This window comes from Nelusetta ayraudi, unplaced genomic scaffold (genome assembly GCF_046127955.1).
Source record: "Nelusetta ayraudi isolate G7.1 ecotype Tasmania unplaced genomic scaffold, CSIRO-AGI_Nayr_v1 ptg000175l, whole genome shotgun sequence".
Classification (NCBI taxonomy): Eukaryota; Metazoa; Chordata; class Actinopteri; order Tetraodontiformes; family Monacanthidae; genus Nelusetta; species Nelusetta ayraudi.
Window position 1 is genome coordinate 1,516,925 of NW_027466224.1, and position 25,699 is coordinate 1,542,623.

At 45.5% G+C, this 25,699-nt stretch overlaps 2 protein-coding genes across 2 annotated transcripts; one reads left to right on the forward strand and one right to left on the reverse strand.

The window, feature by feature from the left end:
* Positions 1 to 2,949: 2,949 nt before the first annotated feature.
* Positions 2,950 to 11,347, reverse strand: LOC142880950 (calpain small subunit 1-like). The gene is made up of 11 exons (XM_076014919.1): positions 11,268 to 11,347; positions 10,489 to 10,534; positions 10,344 to 10,380; positions 9,969 to 10,061; positions 5,690 to 5,747; positions 5,336 to 5,400; positions 4,649 to 4,717; positions 4,443 to 4,521; positions 4,241 to 4,357; positions 3,780 to 3,838; positions 2,950 to 3,312 (listed from the first exon to the last, which is right to left on the reverse strand). The coding sequence occupies exons 2-11, from the start codon at positions 10,524 to 10,526 to the stop codon at positions 3,286 to 3,288; spliced, it is 642 nt and encodes a 213-aa protein (XP_075871034.1). The 5' UTR covers positions 10,527 to 10,534; positions 11,268 to 11,347; the 3' UTR covers positions 2,950 to 3,285.
* Positions 11,348 to 12,508: 1,161 nt separating this feature from the next.
* LOC142880931 (transmembrane protein 87A) lies at positions 12,509 to 25,358 on the forward strand. The gene is made up of 21 exons (XM_076014899.1): positions 12,509 to 12,740; positions 13,962 to 14,037; positions 14,309 to 14,406; positions 16,820 to 16,939; positions 17,036 to 17,092; positions 17,181 to 17,249; positions 17,352 to 17,408; positions 18,452 to 18,590; positions 18,704 to 18,765; positions 19,086 to 19,269; positions 19,620 to 19,719; positions 19,809 to 19,902; positions 20,384 to 20,461; positions 21,744 to 21,852; positions 21,979 to 22,037; positions 22,209 to 22,312; positions 22,394 to 22,467; positions 22,919 to 22,980; positions 23,069 to 23,121; positions 23,212 to 23,242; positions 24,637 to 25,358. Exons 1-21 carry the CDS (start codon positions 12,597 to 12,599, stop codon positions 24,676 to 24,678), a joined length of 1,812 nt encoding a protein of 603 aa, XP_075871014.1. The 5' UTR covers positions 12,509 to 12,596; the 3' UTR covers positions 24,679 to 25,358.
* Positions 25,359 to 25,699: the final 341 nt, after the last annotated feature.

Here is a 25,699-nt window from a genome sequence, read left to right on the forward strand (position 1 = left end):
TAGTAGCAGAAATATTCTGGACAAACGTAAAGTTAATTCACTCGCAATAGCTCCTATTTTAGGAAACTCTCTCAAGGTCACAAATCATTTTTGAACCTCTCATTACACCCCAAAAATGTTAGTTGCCATGGTACACATGGCAACTTACTAACTGACATCAACAATGTCAGCTGCTTAGTTGTTGGCCAGCAAGACCTCTTACACCCTCTGCAATGCAAAGTCTCTTACTGATGAACTACAATCACCCCGACTGCCCAGTGATGGAGGCATCAAACCATCACCTGAAGATCCCGCAGCCTTGGTAAAAACCAAATTAGATGTCAATTCAAGAGTCATCAATGAATCAAAAAACTGGTGTCCCGGAACCTGCCAAAGGTGTTTGGGATGAAGGCAGTTGGAGGATTATTTATTCTTACCAAGCTGTTTTTTATTTATTTATTTATTTATTTATTTATTTATTTTGTCTGTCTTGGTTTTGTATCCTTTTTTATTTCTCTTTCCTTTTTACGTGTTCGAAATAAACAAACAAATCAATTCAGAATAGAAGCATCAGGTGGGAAGATGGGTTGAGAGCGCTTCATTTTTCTTGTAGCTGTTAAAAGCCGCAGTTTGTCTGAGCCTCTCCTCCTCTGGTGCTCGGTTCGGCCGCAGCCGTGCAGCCGAATACCGGTGCTCCGAGACGGGAGTTGGAAGGACGCTGGTTTCAACCCCCAGCCTGGGTGCTGTCGCTCCGTCTTCCTCTGCTTCTTCATACCTCTGTTACGGTTGCGGCGGCGACATTCTCGCAACTAATTGCCGCATTGGTCGAGCCGGGTAACAGTTGGTGTCACCACCACAACGCCGATATTTGTCGTTTGCGTTTGGTTAAGACAATTGGGGTTTGTCTGTTTCTTTTGTTAGTGTAAACAATTTTTCTTTGGTTGGTTTCTTTTCTTTGTTTTGTTGTCAAATGTTGGGGAAACTTTGGTTATTTATTAAATAGCGATTTTGTTAGTTTGATTTCTTTTTTTTTTGTAGTTGACATTTTGTTTCCCCGTGCTCGTTAATTTCTGTTTGGTCTGTTCTGTCCTGCGTGTGTGTGTGTGTGCGTGCGAAGGCTAAATAAAAAGCGGCCTTTGTTTTAACTAAACGCCTGCCTGAGTGTCTAGGTATTATATTAATTTTGTTCTCTTTTCCTTTGGACAGGAGTTGGCGTAGCGTGCGGCAGACTGCGTGGGTGGTGGTTCCCCTTCACTTTGGTTTATTTCGCACAGCACGAGGTGAATTTTGGTTTGCAGTGAGTCCCTTAGTTTTGTTTATTCCCCTGTTTTCTTTGGTTTGTTTAGCCTGCCCGCTTGGCTACATCCAGCCCTGGTCCCCTTAGTTCTTATGTTTAACAGTCTTTTTGGTATTACTTATTTTCTTGGCACTCAGGCAGCGAAACCTGGTCTTATTGTTCTTTTTTTTTTTTTTTTTTTTGTGTTTAAAAAAAGAGTTAACTATTTTAAAACCGTCAAATAAAGCTGTTTTTTGGAAGTCCATCTTGTCCTCTTACATCCTAGAGTGTAACGAATCTGTGTAGCCCGAAGAATTTTCATTGTAGTTTATATCCGTTTTGCCTGGTTGGTGTATCTGTTTTTCACTCTGTCCTGTCTGCCATCCTGGCTCACTCTGCTCCTTTCTCTCTTTCTCTGTCTCCCCTCTATCTTTCTACTTCACCCCAACTACTCATAGGCAGATGATGGCCCTCTGGAGTCTGGTTCTGCCATAGGTTTCTTCCCACAGGGGAGTTTTTCCCAGCCACTGTCACATCTTGCTTGCTGTTGTTTTGTTTTGTTGTTGTTTTGTTTTTGTTTTTTTACCCACTCATCAGCATCCAGTGACTAAACGCAGTGAGCGGTGATTTTGAACGAGGTTTCGGGGGGAAAACATATCCGCAAGACGTCCATGCAAAACAAAACCAAGAAACAACAAAGATAAATAAGTAAGAAACAAGTTCTCCCACCTTGCATGCGTTTCTTTCAGTTGTTGCTCGGATCTTCCGCGTTCGAGGGTCGGACTTGTTGATTCTGCCTCAGTCTGCGGGGCGGTGCGGTGCCCCTCCTCAGCATCTCTACCTCCGCTGCTCTCTGGCTAGCACCGCCCCTCTCCTCCCTCCGGACGGCCCCGCCCCGCAACCAAACACACCGCGAGCGCACAGAACAACGTACATGAGTTGTGAAAGGAGATTCTGCGGCATGTTAAGGACTGGGGGTAGATTCGACATAAGTACAAAGCCTTACGCTTGTGTTGCTCTTCGAAAAGCTTTAGATTTGGCCCACTATTAGGAGATTATCATTTCCCATATCAGTGTGTTGAAAAAGGAATTTAAACTTCGTAGTTCATTGGTGGCGAAGCTGCTATCTCCTTTTTTTCCCCGTAAATACGCCGGAATATAAAATAATAAACTACTTACCTCTTAAAACGATAATAACAATTCTGTGACGATACAGGAATTTCCCACACTCCCTTAAGGTCGCACAGTCATACAACAGACGTGGACGGTGTTTTATTACGCGCCTTTATGAGCAGCAGGTGGACTTCAGCTAAAGCTAAAGCTAAAGCTAGCATCGAGGTCGGTGGGGGATATACAATTATACAGTGAGTCCAGCAATGAACTTGTCTGCCTCTCTAGGAGAACTTTAATATGAACTGACCACCTTTCCAAAAATATTTTATCACTTTCATAATGGCGATAGGGGGCACTGTTTAGCTAATGTGCGTAACAGTTCCTTTTCCCAGTGTGATGGTTGGTGTCATGACAACTTTTGCTTATTGCAACAAAAAAAAAAAAAGAAGTACTTTTCTTACATCAAAGTTGGAAGATGTTTTATTCTTCTTTCTTTGCTTTTCTTATATTAAATTTCTACAAACGGAACAAACGTGGCCCAATCTGCTGGACTGATCTCAGACAAAAGACAAGCAAGTCTCGAATGTTAACCGTTTCTTTATTCTCTTCCACATCAAATTCATTTCCAAACCGTTTCACCCAAATAAAAATCATGACCATTTCAAATTCACCCTCGCACTTTGACAGAAAATAAACAAACCCGTAACATTTTGTTGCCCGACTGTCTTCTAGCAGTAAAATAGTGCAGCAGCAGCATCATCATCAACTTTACTCTGGTCCCAGTTTTCTTTTTTTCTTCTTCTTTGGTTTTAGCTCCACGGGTAGTTTTGGTCCCTTTACCATGTAGACAACAGGGGTTTTTCTATTGCACATCTTTGAGCACACACTAGTAGAGTAAGAGGAATGACATCATCACTTCACGAGTACATGGTCAGTTGCAGCCACTGGGAAACAGAAAAAACAACAACACATAGTTACAGTGTGTCTGCTTGGTTATCACCTTTTAATTTGAAATACTTCCTTTCCTGTTCTGTTTGTAATCGTAAATATTTAACATCTTTGGCAGCAGTAGCATTTACTACAACACGTTTACTGCCGTTCCAAAGCATCTACAGTACTACATACACTGAACTGACTGTAAGCTGTAGGTGGAAAAAAACAGCTTGGATATTTTATATAATAAATTATCATAATTATGTGGACAAGGGGTAGGAATAAATAAGTAAATGCTTCTTCCTGCTCCTTTTCATAAATGTTGATATCATTTCTAGTCGTTAATGACTGATTGAAGGGTTTTCATTGGTTCGTTTGTTTTTGTTACATATTCAGATTTATAATTTTTTTTTTTTTACCCACGCATGTTGGAAATGAAGCATTCATTCTGAATTTGTATTATTATTTTTTTTATTACCTCCTTTACGTCCAGTTCAATGGAGCCACTGTTGTCCTTGTCCAGGGTCTTGAAGGCTCCTACAGAACACAAGAATCGTGATTTTCAAAAACGCTCGTCATGCCCTGACTGGTTATCTTGAGGTGCCGTTGCTTTTCCATCATCTCGACCCAGTTTTACCCATCCTCCCTCTCCTGACCTCCGGCACCAACGAGGCATTTGTGCCCAGTTAGCAGCCGCTGCTGCTTGCTGGATGATATTTTCATGACCGTACCAAGCAGGACCATCCCTAGTCATCCAAACATGGTTATGCAAGAGAATTCCAGAACTTTCTGAGATGGTGAAAGGTCCATTCAGATCTGGCCAGTGCAACCGCGTTGCATCCATTCCATACATTGATTGAAGTTGCACCTCTTCATCCGTTATATTTGTTTCACATAAAAAGACCACAGGAACACAGGAAGTAAGGAGAGCAAACTCACTGATCATGGAATCCAGTCGCACGAGGCATCCGACAAAGTTGTCAAAGTCCATGTCGCCGTGTTCGTCGCTGTAGCGGCGGATGATCAGCTTGTAGAGCTGGTCGTTGAGCGGGAAACCTGCAAACGCAACATGGCGCACCTTTAAAATCTCGCCGCCCGCCCCCCTCCCCACCCCTCAGCCTTTGCGGAGGCGGAAGTTCACCTGCAGCCTTGAAGGCAGCGGGCACCTCCTTGGAGCAGATCACTCCAGAGCGATCAGCGTCGTAGTCGATGTAGATTTTCTGCGGGGGCAAACAGCGGTTAGCATCGCTACGAAACGGATCATCGGTCTTAGTTTGGCGACGTCGTGTCACGAATCCTCCCATGGCTTTCACGTCGCTTCACGAAGGAGGCGGCCGTCGGTCTCACCTGCCACTTCTTGATGTTTTCCCACATGTATTTGAACTCATGGAAGCCCAGTTTTCCGGTGCTGTCGCTCTGAAGGGGACTTGAATTAAGCGCTTTAACTTACAGAGCTTGACTCGAGGTCTTTTAAACGTCGAAACGAACAGCAGAAAAAGCATTAATACCACTCGTTAGTATGCAAAACGAAGAAAGAGCAACAAAGGATTAACGCTCGATTAGCACTAGCACGTCTCCCTGATACAACTGCTCATGGCCAGTGTTCACTGTCTGATGTCTGTTTTCACTGCCGGCTGGGAACAAAGTTGCCAACGACACCTTGAACCGTTCAACACCTGCACGGTGGCATTTACTGCAGCAGTTCTCACCCGGTGGAGTCTCAGGATCCACATTTTATCCTCATCGTGAAGTCGCAAGCCAAATTAAAAATGCTGGTCCCACTTTCTATCATGTCTGGTAAATAGATTATTGAAATGATTGTATTTTCTCTCTAAATTATAAATATTTTAAAATCACACAAAAAAAGAGAACCGACCCACGAAGCTGCGACCCCGTCAAAAGCAGGACCCACCAGTTGGGAAAGACACGTGTGTGTCTCGTTAAGCCATTTTAACATGGTGCTAAGGTTGAGTTACTAGTACTACTGCCAGCTGTCATCAAACAGCCTGAGTGGCCAATCAGGTGAGAGGATACGTCCATGACGGCCACCATGCTGCGGCAGGACTCGATGGAGAAGCCGTCGGTTTTCAGTTGACGATCTGAAACGAAGCAGGGGAGTCAAACTCAAACACACACTTTGCTTCAGCACTGAGGGGCAGCAGAGCATTCTGGGATTTGTAGTATTAGCGGTAGGAGCGGCGGGCTAGCAGCTCTAGCTAGTAGTGATTTTGTATTGGCCTCCCACCGGCCAAATATAATGACACTGCGGGCCAAATGTGGCCCCACGAGCCACAGTCTGACACTGACGTCACAAGTGATTGGGTCAGTTTGTAGTTTGCTGAGAAATTGAGGATTTTCCGACTGAAAAAGGAGGAAAACGAGACTCACGGCTGGAAATGACTTTGTTCAGGATGCTCATCAGCTCGTTGGGGCTCACTTCCATGTCCTGTTGTGTTGAGACACACACACACACACACACACACACACACACACACACACACACACACACACATACACCAATTATTTTTCTCCACAGCAGGAAGCCCCGTCAGCACAGTGAGTCACAGCTGATCTAAATGTGACTCATTTTGAAATGAATGTTTGGGAGTTACTTCAGTTTCCAAAACAAAAAGAAAAAAACACTTCAGTCACTTCAATAAATCAATTTGATTCCAACTGTTGCAGTGCTCATTCCATCAGCACCAGCCAAGTTTTTTTTCCCCCCAGTTTTTAATTATAAGACTTCATACAACTACATACATGTATATGCAAACATATACATATATACACATCGTAGTATTATATGTATATATATAAGTATTATTCAAAGTGATGTGTGTAAAAATCTAACATCTTCTGCGTCAAAACGAAACTCCCCCGTGATGTGGTCGCAGTTCATCAGCCAATCAGAATGGAGGCCTGTGTCTTTAAACTGAACTAAACTACCCAACAGGCCTGTGAGTGAGTGAGTCCAGCCTGTGGAGCAGCAGAGTGACGAGGAGCTCCACCACAAACATCTTCCTCCCCATTAGTGCTGTCGGTTGTGTGGGCAACACGCCCGCTCAGAGCTGGTCTGAGACCTGGCCTGACTGGCGCACACACCCCTCGGATGAGTCACACACAGACACACACACACACACAGTTATACAACACCCAAAGGCTGTGGAGCCACCTCCCTGCCAGACAATGGCAGGAATGCAGAGGAAGCCTCGTGCTGTGTGTGTGTGTGTGTCTGTGTCTGTGTCTGTGTGGTTCTAACACACTTCAAAGCGTCTGCTGTTTTCAAGTACACAACAAATGGATCCACTGTGTTTGCGGAGCGGCATACAAACTCCAAAAACATCGACGTAAAAATAGGAAGACGGATGAAACTCCTGAAAGCATCTCCTTGAGACGGATGTTGGAGTGCTCCTGTCGACGTGATGAGATAACAACAGCAGGAAACACATTGCATGCACTGTAGTCTGAGCAGTGTGTTGTTCATGAAAGACCCACAGGCATCAATTCAAAACCAAAAGACATTTTCAAGACTATGATGAATCAAGTCTGAAGTACAACCACACCTTCATTTTGTGCTGTGATTGTGAAACCACTGCACACACAAAAAAAGATCTCCTCCATATCTGATAAAAAATGTTGGTATGTTTGTTTTGGATGTGCACAAACTGAGCTGCGTTGTCAATTTGTTTGCTTTTTGAGGCCTGAACCAATGTTTGCAAATTCACACATTTGGATCCAACGATCCAGTGGTTTAGCGCTGCCGCCTCACAGCAAGAAGGTCGTGGGTTCGATTCTGGGGCCCGGACCTGGGACCTTTCTGTGTGGAGTCTGCATGTTCTCCCTGTGTCTGCGTGGGTTCTCTCCGGGTTCTCCCTGTGTCTGCGTGGGTTCTCTGGGTTCCTCCCACACTCCAAAACCATGCATGTGAGGTCAATTGAACATTCTAAAACTGTCCATAGGTGTGCATGTGAGTGTGAATGGTTGTTTGTCTCTATGTGGCCCTGCGATGAACTGGCCACTGGTCCAGGGTGCCACCCTGCCTTCACCCTAAGACAGCTGGGTAAGGCTCCAGCAGACCCCCAGGACCCTGAATAGGAATAAGCGGGTATAGAAGATGGATGAATGAATGAATGAATGTCTGAATGTAACAGTTGTGTCACTGCTGATGGGAGCAAAAGTCCATAAAGTCAATCGAACCTTGTATGTCTTCCTCATGTGGTGCAGAACTCTTATCCACGCATTGATAACAGTCTGGATTAGCTACCTGGGTGCTGTGGAGTGGCAGCAGCCACCTCATTAGAAGCCAGAGGGTCAAACTTCACACGCGGCCCAGTAGGAAGTGACGTCACCAATTCTGGGTTCCAAATTCTGTGGTAACACTCCCGTTTTTCTCCGAACGTCTCCGTTCGGAACCTGTGGCATTGGCAGGCGACTCAGTGCACTAAACAGTGGGAACCAAAACTAATATGCAAATATTTTTAAAGGGAGCCATTTCCAGTCACTGTAGTGAAAACATGGACGAAGACCAACTTCGTTCTCAGCACTCTCATCCTGCAGCAGCGGTGCTGTTACAGAGGAGAAGAGGTGGAGGCGGAGCAAACATGTTTGAGTCGTGGACCCGGTGAATAATTCAGGGCAGGTGTGCATTGCAGAACCTGTCGAGTGTGGCCGCCACACAGACAAAGGGCAAAGAGAATGCAACAGTGGGGGGCGGGGATTGGAATGCAACCTGGTCGACAGGTGCAACACACACAAGATGAGTCAAGGGAACCAACAGAGAAAGAAAGAAAGACAGACGCATTAAACTTGTTGAACAGCCGAGACAAGTCAGGTGACTCCACTAGTATCCAGGCTTCAAAGCACTTCTGTTCTTTTCACCTCACCGAGTATAAAGAATAGTGTTGTAGTCCAGACGGCACCAACCCAGACCAAGACCTTATCCAGACTAGAGAGCGATGGAGGTAGACCGGACCAAGACCTTATCCAGACTAGAGAGCGATGGAGGTAGACCGGACCAAGACCTTATCCAGACTAGAGAGCCATGGAGGTAGACCAGACCAAGACCTTATCAAGACTAGAGGGCCATGGAGGTAGACCGGACCAAGACCTTATCCAGACTAGAGGTCCATGGAGGTAGACCGGACCAAGACCTTATCAAGACTAGAGGGCCATGGAGGTAGACCGGACCAAGACCTTATCCAAACTAGAGAGCCATGGAGGTAGACCGGACCAAGACCTTATCCAGACAAGAGGTCCATGGAGGTAGACCAGACCAAGACCTTATCAAGACTAGAGGGCCATGGAGGTAGACCGGACCAAGACCTTATCAAGACTAGAGGGCCATGGAGGTAGACCGGACCAAGACCTTATCCAAACTAGAGAGCCATGGAGGTAGACCGGACCAAGACCTTATCCAGACAAGAGGTCCATGGAGGTAGACCAGACCAAGACCTTATCAAGACTAGAGGGCCATGGAGGTAGACCAGACCAAGACATTTGGGTTTTGAGACCAAGACCAGACCGAGAAAAAAATTCATTTTGCTGCTTTGCCAACTATTTTGAACCATTTTCAAAAAACAACTTTGCTTCATAAAATTAAAAAATAAATGGGGCAGGGTGTCACTCTGGGTGTCACCAACAGAGTGTAAAACAGCAGCAGCTGGATTCTGTTCTGTTATTCTGTTATTATCATGTTATTACAGTGTTGGCTCAGTCTCCACTGGGCCTGATTAAAAAAAAAAAAAACAGTCCGTTCAGTCCCAGACCGAGATCAGACCCTTAAAAAGTGGTCTGGACCAACCAGGACCCCCCTCCAGGACTACAACACTAATAAAAAGGCTCCACAGGGACACACAAGTCAGTTCAAAAACTGGGTAGGCGCAGCAGTCAACGGTGCAGCGACTCCATAGAGAGGCCAACGGCAACCTGACCAGGAAACAACCACACCAATGTCGCTAAACGCAATTTTAACCCATTTTTTTACCCATCTAGAGAGGTGTTTTTTTCCCCACGTGTGTTGCATTCAGGTGAGAAGAGTTCAGTGGGAGTCGGCTCTGGTCTACCGTCATTATATAGTGTCATTAAAGGGACCAAAGTCTGTGTGGTTTATTGCAAGGAAGGCCTGCCACATAAAGCAGCTGCTGAGGAGAGCAGAATCACTCCTGCTAACTCCTAGCGACCAGCGGTGGATTTCTATGTTGCCATTAGGAGCAGTAATGAGTTAGAACACATCATAATACGATCGTTTGTTCATTGCGTAGATAACTGTAAATAATCCAACTGTTGATAACATGTGATGGAACAAATGATTTTCCCTTCTTTTTGCACTGCTTTTTGTTCTATTCTACTCTGTTTGATTTTCTGCTGATTCTCTCTGCTGTCTGTCCAACAATATAGCGACAACTTCATTAAATAATTCCACATCTCCACAGCAACTTGTGTACTTTTTTTAATACACTGATTTTCAGTGGCATGTGACGGTTTTGGGGATGGTTTTCCCTTGTTTTTTTTTTCCGATTGAATGAGTGAATTGAAGTGCCCATGAAGTGAGGAAAGAAAACATAGACAGCCAAGTGCTGTGAACTAAAAACACACAAAACACACAAATGAAATAATATATATATATATATATTTTTTTTTTTAAAAAAAAAGGGAAAATAAAACTTACATCTCCAGCCAACTGCTTGAAAATAGCCCGGAACTTTCTGTCTTCATCGGATTCGTTAGTCTCGGCATAGTAGAGGGGTCGGCGTGGAGGAGGCTGCACACACACACACACACACACACACACACACACACACACACACACACACACACACACACACACACACACACACACACACACACACAAAGAACCACTGTGAGCTCCGACAGACCTTTCAGCTCCTTACTTTTTTGCTTCCACTGAGAGTCACTGCGCTCAATGCAAGGTGCTGAAGTGACCTCAAGGAAAGCAGTTTTGCTTAGGTTCACACATGGAAGTAGTAGCAGTAGTAGTAGCAGTAGTAGTAGCAGTAGTAGTAGTAGTAGTAGTGCTACTCACTGGAGCGGAAGGGAAGAACGCAGCAGGGTCGATTTGGCTGTGAGAGGAAAGCATAACATGAGGTGCAGTTGCTGTTGCTGGACTCAAAGACAAGGCAATAAGAACTTTAATGTTGGTAATGATCAGATACATCCCAGGTGCTTACCTTACAACTTTTAGGATGCCAGAAATAAAAGAACTCATGTTTGTGCCTGAGAGAGAGAGAGAGAGAGAGGTTGATAATCAATCTTAAACATGCATGAAGTGCATAGCCACAAATAAACCCGTCAACCAGTGTTGAACAATCAATGCTTTCAAATGTTTTCAACTGATTTATATGACCTCATGTCTGCCTATATATCTATCTATCTATCTATATACTTTTGCCGCATTTCTGTACTTCAGTTGTGTGTGAGGTGAACACCTCAAAGTGTGTCACGCCCATTTATTATTATTTTTTTGCTGCATGCAACCTCACTGACAAGGAAACTTTCAACTTTTTGCATTGAGTCGCTCCAGCAAACAATTCTTTCACTTAAGTCGCTGCCTTTCCGTCTAACGAGTTCCACTGCTGACACTCCAATGAATAACTGGACTGGTGTTTGGAAAAACAAACAAACAAACCCGGTTCAACTCAACTCAACATTCAAGACGACGATGAGCTGGAACCAATGAGACTCGTTCACAGACTGTGTTGCCACGCTGCGCATTATAATCATTCATTACTTCAAGCTCAAGATTTTAGTATCTATTATACAATTCCCCGAGCCAGGCCAGGGCAGGGCAGGGCAGGGCAGGGAGCGCGCACACGCACGCAAATACGCTCCCGCGGCAGTAGCAGTAGTTACTCCGCTGGAGCAACGCTTGCAGTTCCAAGAGTACAAACATACACATGAAGACACAGTGCGGCAGCTTTGATAGGATGATGATGATGATGATACTCACAGTTGTTGTGGCGGACGACCACCGACAGACAGACAGACAGACGGACAGACAGTGTGAGTGTGACTGAGTGAGAGACAACAGAGGAGACAGCAACTTTTAAGGCGCTGGGCGTTCCCGCACGGAAAGTTCTTTTCATACGTCACCTACAACAACTCCCCTGCGCGCGCGCGCGCGCGCGCTCGCACACAACTAGGGCGGCCGACAGAGCTCAAAAAAGGCAATGCCACCTTCGAGAAACCAAAACACACACGCACACGCTAGTGTTGCACAATCAGTAGGATGCAATGAAACTTCAACCCTGTTGATGCGGTGCAGTTCTTCATTGTCTTTGTATAACCCTGCTATTCGACTATGTTAGCGTGTACTGTGTGAGATTATATCTAAACATATACAAATATATACACAGCACTACTACTGCTGCTGACTCTTTAATGAAAATAAGTAATGTCTACATACTTCCCACAAAATACAAAGTCAGTATGTGTCTTTCGGGACCTTATCGATTCGTTTGAACAGGAAACCAGATATTAGATTTAAAAAATAATGACAGTTCTTGTCTTTAGTAGGGGAGTAAAGATAGCCAATGGTTTTTATGTCGTCTCCCGGCCGACCGGACTGACGTTGACTCCCTCCAGTGGTGGAACGACGAACTACTTCGACGCCCGTGAGCAAATAGAACCACATCCTGTCTGACTCTCTTTGTAGACTGCAATTTATTCGTGAAGTCAGATTTAAGTAAAGGCTATCCGAGCTTCAGAATGTGAAGCTGTGTCGGGTTTCCCCCTCTTGTAGTACAAATATATGAAAGGGTGAACATCAGGATGAAAGTTACTAAACTATAGATTGTAGCAGAAATAAGGTTCTAGAACAATGAATAAAAATGCGAAGCATTTTGTTTTGAACGCTTTACAATTCGAGGGGCCTTTTACTTTTTCAATAAACAGTAACAAGTCTTGGATACAGAGATAGTCTTCAGAAAGCACTACTACTTTCCAAACTACTACTACTTAGCACTACTTTTACAGATTTATCAGGGTATTATTCAAATAGTACAGATTAAAAAAAAAAAAAAAAACTTGATAGAATATTTGATTTCTATTTAAAAGAAATTGACACAAAAAACGACACACAGAACGTACAACCCTAGAATAAAATACAAATACAAATACAAATAAATCACTGTGTGCAAATTTCCTACACGTTCAACTTGACCCCTGAAGGCGTCATCCAACCGGAAGCAGGAAGTGTTGCTCCGAGTTGTGAGTTGTCACGGATGCCGAGTTGTTGCTGGCTCGCATTTTTTGTTTCCTCCTTCTCCTCGCCTGAATAATGGCGCACTTGTCGGGATCGGCTGGACCCGAGACGAGCTGGTGGGGTTCGGCGCTGGTCCCGCTGCTGCTGCTGCTGTCGGTACTGACCGGACCGGCCAGCGCTGTGTCCGAACCGGGGAAATGGATCGTGAACGTCGATGACGTGAGTCACCTGGCTGGCTATGGTTGCAGATCCCCTCTCCGCGTCTTCCCATGCAAACCGAAAGCATCCAACAATTAAATATATCATTTATTCTCGTCCAACTGCGTCAGAAAAGACCCATGTAAACAACGTCAGCTGGCTAAGTTAAGCTACCGAGCCGCAGGATATTGGTTCCGCTAGAAGGACTTGGCAGTGGTACCCAGTGTGACAGAGTCACTGTTGTTTGTACTCCGGTGTCCTGTCTGTCCTGTCACCACCAGGCAGTCACCTGCTGCACTGCACATGGGCTTTGGACAAAGTGAGGAGTCTATGCACCCTTTGTCGAGCGGGCATAGGTGTCAAACTCTGGCCCGCGGGCCGAATTTGGCCCGCCAGGCAATACAAAATGCCTGCTAACACTTGGCCCGCTGGTAATAATACAAATGTCAGAATGCTCTGCTGGTATTCTGGGCCTCTCGATCAGGACAGGACGTTCATTGAAGGATGTTGTTGTTGTTGTTGTTGTTGTTGTTGTTGTTACTTCATTGGTTTGTTGTTGTTATTTTATGTGTGCATTTATTACCAGCCCGTGTGAAAAGGTTACTGTTGAAATTTAAATTAGAAGGCTGCAAATAAAAAAAGAGGCATGTGTATTTTATTTATTTCTTATTTGAAATTTGATTTCGCATGTGTGCAATATGAAGCTACTACTTACGGTACAGTATTAAGCTTTGCTTTGTTTCCTATTCAGTGTTGAAGCAAAACTCGTTTGGGTCCATATTAAAAGGTCAACTGGCGATATTTGTGATTGAAACATAGCTGCATTTTCTGCTTCCTATCATGGTTGTAATTTAGGGTTAGTGGTCCGATTGTCAGTCCAGTTTAAAAGCATCATTCAAGGGCACTGAAACAGCTTCAAGTTGAACTCAAAGTGACCTTTATGCCTTTATTCCCCCACTGTGGGTGGGATGAATGAAGGCTTCTTCTTCCTCCTCCTCCTCCTCCTCCTCTTTTGTCAAACAGTCAGAAGGCTGTGCACAATGCAGCAAACATTTCTACGCTTCGTCGCTGTGTTTCTTTTTTTAGTGTAAACGAGCAAACATTTGCTCACTTTGTCCCTTCAACATTTACAGTGTTCTGTCAGAGGGATACAAGTTCTGTCAAGTCGCTGTTGTTCATTTCAGAAGAACATGCCTTTAATATCGCTCACTGAATATCTTTGTTCTTATTCTTTGTCCCCAGGCTACTCTGAAGGAGCTCGGCTACCACTTCTACTTCTCCAAGATTCTCTTCAACAACACCTACATCCAAATCAAACGTGAGTAAAGTCTCACCAAACAAACCCACTTTCCTGCTGGAGCGGAGAGACACACGCACGCACACACACACACACATACAGCAGCAAAGTCACAGGAATAGAGATGCAGTCAACGTCAAACCAATCATATCACTGACACACACTGGCTGTTACCAGGTTTTATACTGTAGGTATGCAATGGCTTCCAAAGTGTGTGTGTGTGTGTGTGTGTGTGTGTGTGTGTGTGTGTGTGTGTGTGTGTGTGTGTGTGTGTGTGTGTGTGTGTGTGCAGCGCTGATGGAGACGTGCACGGCTGAAGCTCCCGTGCAGCTGAATGTCTCCTGGTACCTGAGGAGCTCCCGCTGCTCTGATGAGGTCCTGAACATGCTGGTGAGTCACTCACTCACTCCTCACTCTGGCCGACTGTTTGACCATTGGTCCATTGATCCTGGTGACTGTTTGACCATTGGTCCATTGATCCTGGTGACTGTTTGATCATTGGTCCATTGATCCTGGTGACGTGACTGTTTGGATTATTGTATTTGCAATTTTTGTTGGAAACATTCGTTTCGAGTTTCGAAATTTGCGTCATTACAGCAACAACAACAACAACAACAACAAAAAATCTGCAGTGCAAAAGGTCAAGAGTTATATTAACTGAAGATATAGACAAAAATAAAATATCTGTCAGTATATACAGAAAAATAAGATTAAACATTTGAATTGACATGTGCTACATGGTCTGCTATAAATAAGTTTCCTTTGCATCTGCATGAGAAATTGACAGTTTTTGTAGATTTTTGCTGTAACCCAGTGGATGGGATTTTAGCTTTGACCAAATCAAAAATCACAAATCGAGCCACATTTCACCCACTAGACCTTCGACCCACACGACATCATCTAGACTCCCAGTCAAAGGGTTGGACACGCCCTCTCATTTCATTGGTGTGTCTTTCCTTCTGATGACTGTTTACACTGTAGATTCTCACTGAAGGCATCAAGACTCTGAATCAACACATTTGGAATCGTGTAGTCAACAAAAAAATATATATTCCATGTCTTCAGTGTCGCTACAATGTAGACAGTAAGGCAAGAAGAAGCGAAGGGAGACACATTCCATCTTTTGACTGGTGGTGTGCGCACTGTGTGCTGCGCACTGCCACGTCTGCAACATGTTTGCCTCCTGTAGTATTCAGCAGGTGTTAATGGAAGACAGTGTTGCAGTGAAGTCACTCAGGTGCTCTACTAGAGCTGCACGGCTGTGATTGGCGAGCTGTGCCACATGCCTGAGCTGCTCTGGAACAGGTTTTACCGTCCCAGATAAGACATCCTAGTGTGTGTGTGTGTGTGTGTGTGTGTGTGTGTGTGTGTGTGTGTGTGTGTGTGTGTGTGGACTTAACTGTGTATCCTTAAAGTCACCAACAGTAGAAAACTTTATAATAGGATAAAGTTATTATAGTGTATTTTTTAATTTATATATACACATATATATACATATATATATATATATGTATATATATATATGTATGTATATATGTATGTATATATGTATATATGTATGTATATATATATATATATATATATATATATATATATACATACATATATACATATATATATATATATACATACATATATACATATATATATATATATATATATATATATATACATACATATATACATATATATATATATATATATATATATATATATATATATATATATGTATGTATATATATATATATATATATGTATGTATATATATATATATGTATATTTTATATACATATATATACGTTCCTTATACGTGTGCGCTGACTGCTGTTGAGGCATAAAGACAGAGAGAAGGGACTCTGAATGATCCACATGCCACACAAGCCAAGGGATACACACCCTTGTGTACTTACACTCCTTTCTGCTGAAGACACAGTGGAACCTGGTGAACCTTGGAAGTGTCGCTCACAGTCTGGATGGGCTAACAGTAGCCTCGTGGCTTCAGTCTGGGTAGGCTAACAGTAGCCTCGGTAGTCTGGATGGGCCAACAGTAGCCTCGTGGCTTCAGTCTGGGTGGGCTAACAGTAGCCTTGGCAGTCTTGGTGGGCTAACAGTAGCCTCGGCAGTCTGGATTGGCTAACAGTAGCCTTGGCAGTCTCGGTGGGCTAACAGTAGCTTTGTGGCTTCAGTCTGGGTGGGCTAACAGTAGCCTCGTGGCTTCAGTCTGGGTGGGCTAATAGTAGCCTCGTGGCTTCAGTCTGGATGGGCTAACAGTAGCCTCGGCAGTCTGGATGGGCTAACAGTAGCCTCGTGGCTTCAGTCTGGGTGGGCTAACAGTAGCCTCGTGGCTTCAGTCTGGGTGGGCTAACAGTAGCCTCGGCAGTCTGGATGGGCTAACAGTAGCCTCGTGGCTTCAGTCTGGATGGGCTAACAGTAGCCTCGTGGCTTCAGTCGAGGGTGGGCTAACAGTAGCCTCGTGGCTTCAGTCTGGATGGGCTAACAGTAGCCTCGTGGCTTCAGTCGAGGGTGGGCTAACAGTAGCCTCGGCAGTCTGGATGGGCTAACAGTAGCCTCGTGGCTTCAGTCGAGGGTGGGCTAACAGTAGCCTCGTGGCTTCAGTCTGGATGGGCTAACAGTAGCCTCGTGGCTTCAGTCGAGGGTGGGCTAACAGTAGCCTCGGCAGTCTGGATGGGCTAACAGTAGCCTCGTGGCTGGCAGTCTGGACCAGGCTATTAACAGCAACTTGTGATATGAAGTGTGTGTATAAAGATTGACCTCTCGCTTTTCATTTCTCACACATCTGCAGAAAATTGGCATACCGCATTATTTTGGCTCGAAAGACGTCTTGCCACCAGGGGGCGGCGGCTACTACATTTTCTACCAATACCCCCCCATCACCTGTCAGCCGAACCTCAGTCCAAACACGGTAATGAGCGCGCGCGTTCCCACCGGGCCTCAACAGAGGCCCTGATGGTCCTGGTCCACCTGGCTGACTCCTCTTCTGTTCTTCCTGCTGCTGCAGTTCAACATCAACGACTTTGAGAAGAAGATGCGGCCGATAGAACTGCAGGATGTGCAGGTGAGACCGCGGTGCAAGTCCACACGCAGAACCATCGACACTAGCAGTCAAACGCTCGGACACAGCTGCTTCTTCTGCTCTCTCTCAGGCGACCACGAAGGCGGAGGTGCCGGCCAATAGGACGAGGAGAGCAGCGGAGGAGCCTCCCAAACCAAAGGTGCTCATCATCTCCTGCAGGAGCAGAGGAATGTTTTTATCATACACGTCAAACTTTTTAGGGTTTCTCTTTATTTGTGTCTTGCTGCTGTTTGTCTTTCAGGCTGATGCAGCAAACAAGGGCAACAGTTCAAGCGTTAAAGTGGACGCTGGTCAGAAGGTCAGTGCAACAGGTTGGAGCTCTGTAGCTCAATCTGCCACGCAAACTTGACATTAATAGAATGGAAAGAAAAATTCACAGCAGAAGAAGCTCATCCACACGTTTCTACAGTCAGTTCCATTCAGTGTCATACTGCTGCTACTGCTACTGCTACTGCTACTGCTACTACTACTGCTACTGCTACTGCTACTGCTACTACTATACTACTACTGCTACTACTGCTACTGCTACTGCTACTACTATACTACTACTACTGCTACTGCTACTGCTACTACTATACTACTACTGCTACTACTGCTACTGCTACTACTACTACTTCTACTACTGCTACTGCTACTACTGCTACTGCTACTGCTACTACTATACTATTGCTGCTACTGCTACTACTATACTACTACTGCTACTACTGCTACTGCTACTGCTGCTACTATACTACTACTTCTACTACTGCTACTGCTACTACTATACTACTACTGCTACTACTGCTACTGCTACTACTATACTACTACTACTACTGCTACTACTATACTACTACTGCTACTGCTACTGCTATAACTGCTACTGCTACTACTGCTACTACTGCTATACTGCTACTACTACTGCTACTGCTACTGCTATACTGCTACTGCTACTACTGCTACTGCTACTGCTACTACTACTGCTCAGTATTCATTCAGGGTTGCTCAGCAAGCTCCGTGGATACTTCAGGGACCAAGTGTTGCAGGGATTACTGAGCTCTGGGTGATGTGTCAGGATAGAGAGGAGTCATGTGAGGACCTACCTATGTAAAAATGAATCAAGGGCCCCCCATACCTGAGTTTGGGCCACATTGAATGGCAAAATAATGATCACGTGGCAGATGCTTTAAATGCTGCTGGCTGGCCAGCGCGATAATCCAAATATATATTTCAAGTGAGATTATGAGGGAATATCCACAGAATAAAATGTCACTTTAGAAGCAGCTCACTGACTTCTTCTTCTTCTTCTTCTTCTTCTTTTGATTCTTCTTCTTCTTCTTCTTCTTTGTGCTGGGCCTCCCTCAGGAAGCGGCGGCTCATCACGACACCGTGGTGCAGAGCTGGGAGGACGGACCGCACATCTTCATCCTGCACGTCAACGTGATCCCAGACAAGAGCCGAGCGCCCAGCGCCGCCAAGCCCAGCGCCCCCTGGAGTCTGCAGCGTCAGTCCATCGCACACACGGCTGATAATGAGACAAACGCTGTGTGTTTGTGTTGTCCCTCTACTGAGTGTCTGCAGTAGTAGAGAGTGACGAGCGCTGTGTGTGTTTTACAGTGCAGGTCAGCATGAAGGGTCCCCATGGCTACATCTCAGCCTCAGAGTGGCCTCTGATGGTGGTGAGCACGCACACACACACACACACACACACACACACACACACACACACACACTCACTCACTCACTCACTCAGAGTGGCTCTTTTCAAACTACACAACTATCCCTGTATATATTTATGGGAATAGTTATGCAGTATGTATGTGTATATATCATGTATTTATATGGATATCCGCGTTAATATTTTGCTACTAACTGCAGAATAGTTTTGTTTTTCAGTATAATTCTTTCTTTTGTTTGTACAAATAATTCCATCTTTTTCCTCATGTTGGAAGTGAATCAGATTCCTCAGATGATTTTGCTGTCCTGCTGTTGCCTGCAGTTCTACATGGTGATGTGCATCGTCTACGTGCTGCTGGCCATGCTCTGGCTGCTGCTGTCGGCCTGCTACTGGAGGGACCTGCTCAGGATCCAGTTCTGGATCGGAGGAGTCATCTTCCTGGGCATGCTGGAGAAAGCCGTGTACTACGCCGAGTTCCAGAGCATCACCTACGATGGCTCGTCAGGTAGGAGGGGCTGGCGCTGAAGCCTTGGCTCTGTTGGAGGGGAAGTTCTGTCACCGGGCCAAAGCCTTTCTTCTGCCTCTTCCTCTTCCTCATCCTCTTCTTCTTCTTCTTCCTGAGAGCGGCAAATAAATGTTATTTTTCAAAAATCAAAATCTTCTTCTTCTTCTCAGAGGGGGAATTATTGTTTAGTGACATGCTTGTGTAAAAAAAACAAACAAGGAAATTATTTTTTATTTATATATTTATTTACTTATTTATTTAGTTTGATTGATTAATGTAAATGAGAGCGGCAGTAAATGTTATTTTATCAAAATCTTCTTCTCCTCCTCCTCCCCCTCCTCCTCCTGCAGTCAAGGGGGCGGTGTTGTTTGCCGAGGTTCTCTCCGCTGTGAAGAGAACCCTGGCCAGGGTCCTGGTCATCATCGCCAGTCTGGGCTACGGCATCGTCAAGTAAGCGGGTCCACCTTTGAAAAGGAAGCGCTTCCTCTTGCCTCCCAATTTGAGAGACCTATTTTGATTTGTGCTCCGTGCCGTCGCAGGCCCAGACTGGGAGCGCTGCTGCACAGAGTGGTGGGCGTGGGTCTGCTCTACATGATCTTCTCCTTCATCGAGGGAACCCTGCGAGTCAACGCGGTGAGTTGCTGCGCTGAGGTCCGATGGCTGCCCGGCCAGGATCACCGGCGCAGTCCGTTTTAGACAGTGTGCCTTCACACAGTGTTTCTCAACTGGTGGGTCACGACCCAAAAGTGGGTCGCACTGCTGCTGCTGCTGCTGTCGCAGCTCTTGGGATTTTAAGATATATATTTTTTACAACAGCAGTCAACAGTTTGGACCTGACAGAAAGTGGGGTTTTATTTTCACGGAATGAGTTTGGGTTGCGACGCCACGGTGAGGAACAGACTGAGACTCCGCCCACCAGTTTGAGAGCCGCTGCTCTGATCAAGGAGCAGGGAATCAATGAGCATCTCCTGCCGCTTCCCACACTGGGCTGGCTCAGCTGTGTGTGTGTGTGTGTGTGTGTGTGTGTGTGTGTGTGTGTGTGTGTGTGTGTGTGTGTGTGTGTGTGTGTGTGTGTGTGCGCGCGCGCACGCGTCTAACCTTTGTCTCTCTGTAGGACCGCAGTGACCACACCAGTAGTACTATATTGTGTGACATAGTGCTGGCCCTCACTGACTCCTGTATTGTCTGGTGGATATCCTTTTTCACTGCTATACTTGGATGTAAACATGAATGTGTGTACACCAATGTCACCAGGGAGGCCTAGAGTGCACACACACACACACACACACACACACACACACACACACACACACACACAAATAATTAAAATAAATTAAAAATAAAAAAAACAGCAAGGTAAGAATAATATACAAGACAGTAATATTGCTCATGTTGGGAAAGGGCAAGGCAGCAGTATGAACCCCCAAGACTCAAATAAAAATACAAACTTATCAACTAAATGAAGTTTGTACAACAGACAGTAGTCGCAATGCAACTCTTTTGATATCATTGACCCTTATATAAATCACGGCCATGGACAACAGTAATATGATCAAACCAGTCAACATGTAGTTCCTGGACCCACCACTAGGAGTCACACTCACGTCATCAGCTCGACATTGATCAGCAAAGAGTTGAAATGGCTCCTGCGTCCGTTCCAGCAGCTGTTGACTCCTGAGCTCACTGCACTGCACGGCACTCAGAGGGTCTAGAACAGGGCTGCTCATTATTTAGTGCTCGTCACAGTCCAGACTGCACCACAGTGCACTGTGTGTGTGTGTGTGTGTGTGTGTGTGTGTGTGTGTGTGTGTGTGTGTGTCCACTGGAACAACACAGTGATCTCCAGCCGAGTGCGTCTCGTCTTGTCCTCCTTCCTGGACCTCCGTCAGTCCTGGACCTCCGTCAGTCCTCCTGCCGAGCTTCTTTGCACCTCCTGCTCCTTCTGTTCTCCCGACCGCCGTCTCACCTGAAACATTTCCCACCTTCTCCTCCTCCTCCTCCTCCTCCCCTTCCTCCTCCTCCTCCTCTTCTCTGTGTCTGTAGGCTGAAGATGATGTAGTTCTCCTGGCTGCTATTCCTCTGGCTGTGCTCGACTCTACCCTCTGCTGGTGGATATCCACTACTGCCTCTCCCCTTTGCCAGCTTTGTTTTGAGCGCTGGATCTTATTTTGGTGCCTTTTTTTTTTTTTTTTTTTCATTTCTGCTTCACAATTTTATGCCTGAAAAGTTTTGCAAACATAAAAAAGAATAATATTAGCCGACTCGGGACATCACTGCTTTACGGTGCCAGAATCTGCAGGTTCTTCTTGGACTTTCCCCTCTTGCGTTGAACCTGATGCCTCACATTGTGTATAAGTACACAACAGAAACACATTCATACTGCATAACTCTCCCAGGTGGAGGTTCTGCCTTTGGTTCTTCAGAACGTGAGATGTTTGTTGTGTGTCGTTTGTGTTCCTTGACTGTGCGCTCACATCTTTGTGAGTCTGGCCCAGACCATGAAGCTCCTGAGGCTGAGGAGGAACGTGGTCAAGCTCTCCCTCTACAGGCACTTCACCAACACGCTCATCTTCGCCGTCATAGGTGCCCGCCGCTGCCGCCGCCGCCGCCGACCTTTCATTGAGGAGTTGCAGCAATAAAAAGTCCTTGTGTTGTGTTGTGTTGTGTTGTGTTCTGAAGCGTTCTGAAGCGTCTTTGTATCTGATTCAGCCTCCATCATCTTCATCATCTGGACAACCAAGACCTTCCGAATGAACAAATGTCAATCCGTGAGTTCTTTTGATTGTCGCACATTTAGTCTCCATCCCTTCTTCTTCTTCTTCTTCTTCTTCTTCTTCCTTCTTCTCCTTCTTCTCCTTCTTCTCCTCCTCCTCCTCCTCCTCCTCCTCCACCTCCTTCGTTTGAAGTATTTTTGATTTTATTTCTTTTTGCGTCTCCAGGACTGGAGGGAGATGTGGATCGACGACGCATTCTGGCGCTTCCTCTTTTCCCTCATCCTGCTGGTCATCATGTTCCTGTGGCGACCCTCCGCCAGCAACCAGAGGTGAAGACGCAGGAGGTTTGAGTGGCTTCCGGCAGCCGTCCTGTCCCTTCTGCTGAGCCCCGTCTGTCTCTTGTGCTCCAGATACGCTTTCAGCCCCCTGCTGGACGAGGAGAGCGAGGACGAGGAGAAGGAGCCCATGGTGAACGAAGCTTTCGGTGGGTAACCATCCTCACTCTTCTCACCTTCCTGCGTCGGCACTGCCTTCACGGTCCAGTGGGTCACGTTTTCGGAGGAAGTCCGTCTGACAGAGCGCTTTGCATTCAGGGCCACTGTCACGCAGACTTATCGATCTACGGACAGTGTGATGTACACCACCACTACACTGCTTCCATTGTCACTGGAGGCGGCAACACCGTGAATGAACACATCTGGAATATGGATGAAACATAAAAGCAGTTTCATATTGGAGATGATCTAGAAGAGCCGCCCTTCATATCAAATATAGAGCCCAACATGTTGAGGCGTCGAACATTTCTTTTCCTTTTGCCACATGAATCCACATATTTGATGTTGTCAAGGACCTTTAACGACCCGGCTGTCCAAGACTCAACCTGCTGACTCTGGTGACTCTGGTGTTGTGTGTTCTTCTCATGTGTGTGTCTCCAGAGGGAATGAAAATGAGAGGCGGCAAGAATGAGACCAACGGTTCGGCCAAAGCCAACAGAGTGGTGAGTGACCGCCAGCGCCACGTCTTGCTTTGTCATTCACCTCTTCAGTCAGAGATCCCTCAAAGCCAGTGTGATGTTCCTCTTGCAGGATGAAGATCTGAAGTGGGTGGAGGAGAACATCCCCTCCTCCATGGCAGACGTGTGAGTGGTAACAGTCACCAGTAGCAGATCCAAACCCCTGCGTCTGATGATGACGATGTTGTAACAATGTGTCTGTGTTGATCCTCACAGTGCACTGCCCCCCCTGCTGGACTCTGATGAGGTGAGTCTGATGCTGTTTGGACCTTCATTTTGGATCAGATGGGAAAATTACGGAAGCGCATTGCTGCCACCCTAGAGAAAAAAAAAAAAAAAAACGGTTCAGTATCATGTTATAAAAAACCTGAAACTATCGCGTTATAATGTGATACTGAGCCGTTTTTTTTTTTTCTAGGGTGGCAGCAATGCGCTTCCGTAGAAAAGGTTTGGGACCTTTTTGTAGCCGACAAACTGAATTTTGATCTTTTTTTTTTTTTTTTTTTAAATACTTGAGCCGTGTTTTCCTTTTGCAAAATTAGTCTATTTAAAGATCAAAGTTTCTTACATAACATGCTGCACAATCCATAGAAATGAGGAAGTGCTGAATGTAGTGAAGAGTGTGTGTGTGTGTGTGTGTGTGAGGAAGGATCAGCAGGAAGAGGAGGACCTGGGATTATAATCCCATGTGTAATACATTTACCATGTGCTTGTTTCTCATCTGTTCCTCTGTGGAAGTGAATTGTAATGTAATAAATCTCCGCAGATGAAAAGAGAAGTGACCCCCCCCCACACACACACACACACCCACCCACTCCGTCCTCAGGGCAGATCAGATGATGTAATAACTTGTTTTCAGAAGGAAATCAGGAATAAATCTTCCCATATCTCTGATGACAAATGATTGGATTGGCCATGATTACAAAGAGAATTCCATGGATTTGAATCGTTTCCAATGTTTTGGAAATTGGAGAATAGTAATTTGTGCATCTACATATTTTTCAAAAACAAAGATAAACATTTTCCCCCAGAGAAGCTTTTCAGTGGTAGAAGCTTAACCTGTGGGAGTCCCACCCAAACCAAACTTCTTGTCCCAGCCTCTCCAAACCTGGTGAGGAACCTTCACACACGCAACCTCAGTGGCCTCCACTGGGAGGCCAGCAGCCAGTCCGCAATCCCACAATCCTCTCTGGCTCCCCCGGCCTGTCTGTCTGAGCGCAGCGTCAGCGTGGCTCGCTGGAAGCCAAAGACTCTGTGCTTCTCAGCAGCTCGAAGCTGAAAACACTGCTGGAGAAGCAGAGGAGTGGACAAAAGTCTTTGGACAGTACAGCCGTGAAAATGGAGCCCGGATCTCATTTTGATAGAATAATATAACCTTTGTTTATTGTTATCAAGAATACGATAACTACCAACTACTAATAAATTCCTTTTTTTTTCTTCTCACGTAAAAGACGACAAAATGCAATTTGCTGGGAATTGTTCGTCTTCGCCGTTTGTGTTTTTTTTTATGGGGTTTTGTACAAAGCACAAAGCCGCCAAACACTTTGTTTTGTTGCAGAGACGGTGAGAGACAGGAAGTGTCGCACTAATCAGCTGATTAATGTGTCGCTGCTGCGCTTGTGTTGCTTGTGTGTGTTGCAGGAAACCCAGACGACCATGTTCGAGATGTCCAAGATGGAGTGATGGAGTGATGGAGGATCAGAGGAGGGCGCAGACAGGGAAAACAGATACACATAGAAAGACAATAGAGATTTTTTTTTTTACACATATATATATATATATATATACATATATATATATGTATACACACATCATCGCACCGAGCAGACGCCCTCTGGTGGAGGCAGGGGGGAATGCGACGCGGTGTGACCTGATCCCGGACATTATGAGCTTTGTAAGCCTTGATTTGTACATAAAATGGGAGCAAAACACGGCCGCGGCGGCGCAGAGTCCCTTTTATTTTGTATTGCCTGTTTGTATTTATATTTCTACGCAGTATATTTTGACCAGTGTGACTTTAACAAGGGTCTCCACGAAGAGAAGAGAGGAGGCCGTTTGTTTCAGTCTTCACCTGCCCCGTCACCCCGTGCAACACGTCTGACAGCCCCCCGCCCCACCCCCCCGTGAGGTGGCCTCGGTTCGGAATTCTGAGTTTGGAATTCTTTCAAATAGACGACCAAAGTTTGGACACCTTGGAAAAGAGGAAAATTGTGTTTGAAAAAAAGAAAAAAAGAAAAAAGGCCTTTCTTGTTGTCGTCTTTTCATTTTGTTTTTTGTTTTTTCAGTTGTGAAGTTGGTGGAGTAACGGTTTTCTGTTTGGTTCCGGTGTCATTTGGATCGATTAAAAATATTTGAAAAGGAAAGTTCTGGATCTCACGTGGACTGTGTTTCTTTTTCCAACTTATTCCAAGAAATTCATTCCTCACTATTTACACATCCCTCTGGTACCAGGCAACGTGCGTTCAGTGTCTCGCCCGAGGACACAGCGACAGCCTGGGATGGAGCGGGATTTGAACCGCCAACCTCTCGGCCTATGGACAAGCGGCTCTACCTACTGAGCCACACTCGCCCTGTTCTTCATGCTTTAGTAACTCTGAAGCCGCTGTGTGACATCCTGGGAGACCTGAGGACAGAACTCTTCAACTTCTTCGGGTTCACGAGGACACGATGGTCAGCCTCCATGGATGTGCAGACCGTGCGGCGT